The following is a 2941-nucleotide window of genomic DNA, read 5'->3' as shown; positions in this document are numbered from 1 at the left end:
TGTTGACGGTTACAGCGAAGGCATATCTATTAAAATACATGGAAACCAAGCCAATATTCTAGATGGGGCTCCTACTCCAATCGGTGTGAGGTCTAATTGGGACTTCACTTTGGGGAGACCCCTTGGTTAACGGATTTCCAGCACCATCAACAGTGCTTTAAGATGCCGCATATCCAATTCCTTTTTATGCCTATCTACTAGTGTTTCCTTTATTTGTACACTAGAAAGAAAAATTTCATGTTTTATTTCTCACGCAATTCAAATAATTTCAATTGTTTCTATTCCTTTTGATTCTACACTTCATTACCTCTTTGGAAGCCTACTAATTTTCTAAAGCTCAATTTTGACCAGGCTTCAAAAGGTAACCCAAACATCGTAAACTATGGAGGTATCTTCAGGAGTCATCTAATGTCCCCTATATACATTTATGCAAGAATTATGTCATATAATAGTAACAATATAATAGAATCTAAAACCCTTGAATAAGGACTATTGATTCCCACACTTAGGGCTACACCAAACTTGTGATAGAGGATGATTCTCTACTCGTTATAAACATGATCCACAATTTACATGGCACATAGATAAATAATTTTTTTTGTAGTTGGAGACTTGAAATCCTACTCATACGAGTAGCATCGCTCCTTCCATTCTAGTAATCGTCCTTCTCACCTTAGAAGAATTGGAAATAAAATTGTAGATAAGTTGGCCAATTCGAGATGCATCTCATCACACTCGTAAATATCCTCATCATGGAAATTCTGTAAAGAATCTCCCCTCAAACAAGAATGTTGGACCATAGATAAGTAGGACAAATCTCCCTAACCAATCTCTTGCTATCTATTCCTTCGTGCTCTCTTTGTGTGTATCTCTCAATCTGCCTATGTGGTCCAGTTTTTAGTTTTTAGTTTTTATATCAAGAAGTATGAATTGTCTTCTACTTTTTTGAAAAGGTTGATATTTTGGACCAGCCCAAAACTCCATCACTTAATATGTACTGCGTGTTTTCAGGAAATACAAAACATTAACCCATGAGGAAGGGTTGAGAATAGAAGCCACTTTTGGGGGAATTCAATTATCTTAAGAGACATCCAAGCTTCACACAACTTCATCCAATCCTACTAATAACATCTCCTTAATATGTGCATCGTTCTTCCATCCAATAGAAAAACTAACCCACCTAGGCTCAACCTAATTATGAAACTAATATTAATAATAATCTAATCGAATTTTAAATCATACTTAATCAAAAATACTAAACTAATATATAAAACCCTTATGATATATATAACCAACTATTTCATACTCTTTTGAAAAAAAAAATGGAAATCTTTTAACTCACACTATTTCTCAGGATATTCGGCAGACTTACCCACCATAGGCTGACCGCTCGAAACCGGATATTTCTGAGGCATGAAAAAGAGTCGTGCTCCATTTTGTAATTTTATTGGAGTCGTATTGGCCTCTCTTTTGACAAGCTTGCGGCTCAAATATTTTCTCCTGTTTCGGCATGCGTAGGTCTTCACAATACTGTATTCCACTTTTAACAGTAGTCCACCGGAACGTGTGGAGGACACGAGTATGAATTACATCGAAGCGAAGTTTCGAAGGCCTTACGTCGTAGAAAATCGGAATAATTGGTGCCCCCGACTTCAACATGATCTGGAGCTCATTTAAACAGCAACTTGACTTGGCATAATCTTTAGAAAAGATTGCTATGTGCATGGAGGTTGTTTCGATGGTGCCGATAGACAGTCCATGGGAAATTAGGGTGCGGGAGAGATGACTGGCAAACGTCTTTCCCACATCAGGCCAATGATGATTATCGTTATCGTTTTCACTGAAGGGATGATATTGCCCCAAAACTGTTGTGCGAAGATACACACAAAAATGAAAACGGTTGTAAGAACCTCCATACTTTCCCCTATATCCTTGTCTGCAAGATCTCACCTTGGCTCACTAAGCTGGGATGAATGGAAGGAAGAAGTATCTGCCCAAGCACCCGTTACCCGGGACGGGAGGACATATTTGGCCTCGGAGCTGGGCTTATATACGTGATTATACCATGCAACCTCTTTATGATATTGGATTGTTGAGAAGGAAGGTTTAAGTTAGAGAAGATCCAATCTTTCAAGCAAGAAGATCCAAGAAGATTCGAGATCGGGCTAAAGGCAGTTATCGGACTATCGGAAGGCTTACTACTTCGAGCTACTTACTACTGACCTGAAGGCCTAGTGAAACGTGACATTACTTGACTTGATTACTTCGAGATAAGCCTGCCTGTATGAATTCTGTGGCCTTCCTTCCTTATGCGTGGAAGCGTATCCACCTGCTCTCCTACTAGCATTATCCACTCTTTTGGCTTCTTGAGATAATCTAGTTAGGGCTTCTTTAGCTAATATAGTTAGGGCTTCTACTCCCTTCTTCTGTTGGTTAAGGCTTGCTTATTGGTTAAGGCTTGCTTATTGAGATGATCTAGCCGGTGAAGACCTTTCCTTCCCCTCCCCCTAAAAAGGCAAAGAATTCCCAAAAGACCATACTAACTGGGTAAGGCCTTACTAACAGGGGTTAGTGTAAGTCTCTTTCTCTGGGAATAGGCTTGCTTATGAGCGTTCTAGCGGGGTTATCGGGCTTAGGATCGGAAGCGGAAAATGTCTAGGCTCACTGGGCGGTAGGTGGTTATCGGGTGAAAGGCAAGGAATGTTTATCAAAAGAACCGGTTTGAGTGCTTGCCGGTTAAGGAAAGGTTCGAGTACTGGCCTGAGTTCGAAATGTCTGGTTAGTCGTAACTAGGTTGCGTTCCTGCTCCCGTAGTGAAGTTACCAGCTCCCTCCAGGATACACTAACTACGTTGTCTCCTTTTTATCCAATCTGTTGAGGATAGTATCTGTCTCCAGTTGCTAGAGATATAGAGATCGATCCAGAAGGATATTTAGATAGA

The 2941-nt window shown here is 40.0% G+C and overlaps 1 protein-coding gene across 1 annotated transcript; it reads right to left on the bottom strand.

Annotated features, from left to right (window-relative positions):
* Nucleotides 1-1368: 1368 nt before the first annotated feature.
* Nucleotides 1369-2248, bottom strand: LOC149213423 (uncharacterized). The gene is made up of 2 exons (XM_089389022.1): nucleotides 2224-2248; nucleotides 1369-1865 (listed from the first exon to the last, which is right to left on the bottom strand). Exons 1-2 carry the CDS (start codon nucleotides 2246-2248, stop codon nucleotides 1369-1371), a joined length of 522 nt encoding a protein of 173 aa, XP_089245148.1.
* Nucleotides 2249-2941: the final 693 nt, after the last annotated feature.

The sequence above is a fragment of the Pinus tabuliformis genome, chromosome 1_1 (genome assembly GCF_031772625.1).
Source record: "Pinus tabuliformis cultivar Carrire ecotype Pingquan chromosome 1_1, CPIR1, whole genome shotgun sequence".
NCBI classification, from domain to species: Eukaryota; Viridiplantae; Streptophyta; class Pinopsida; order Pinales; family Pinaceae; genus Pinus; species Pinus tabuliformis.
Note: the sequence above shows the minus strand (reverse complement) of the source record. Positions and strands in the feature narration are given on the sequence as shown.

Excerpts from the sequence above, each read along its gene's own strand:
- LOC149213423 (XM_089389022.1), bottom strand. The coding sequence starts at position 2,248 with ATGTCACGTTTCACTAGGCCTTCAG. Across the intron at positions 1,866-2,223 it reads ACGTTTCACTAGGCCTTCAG|TTTTGGGGCAATATCATCCC; the intron begins GTCAGTAGTAAG and ends TTCGCACAACAG.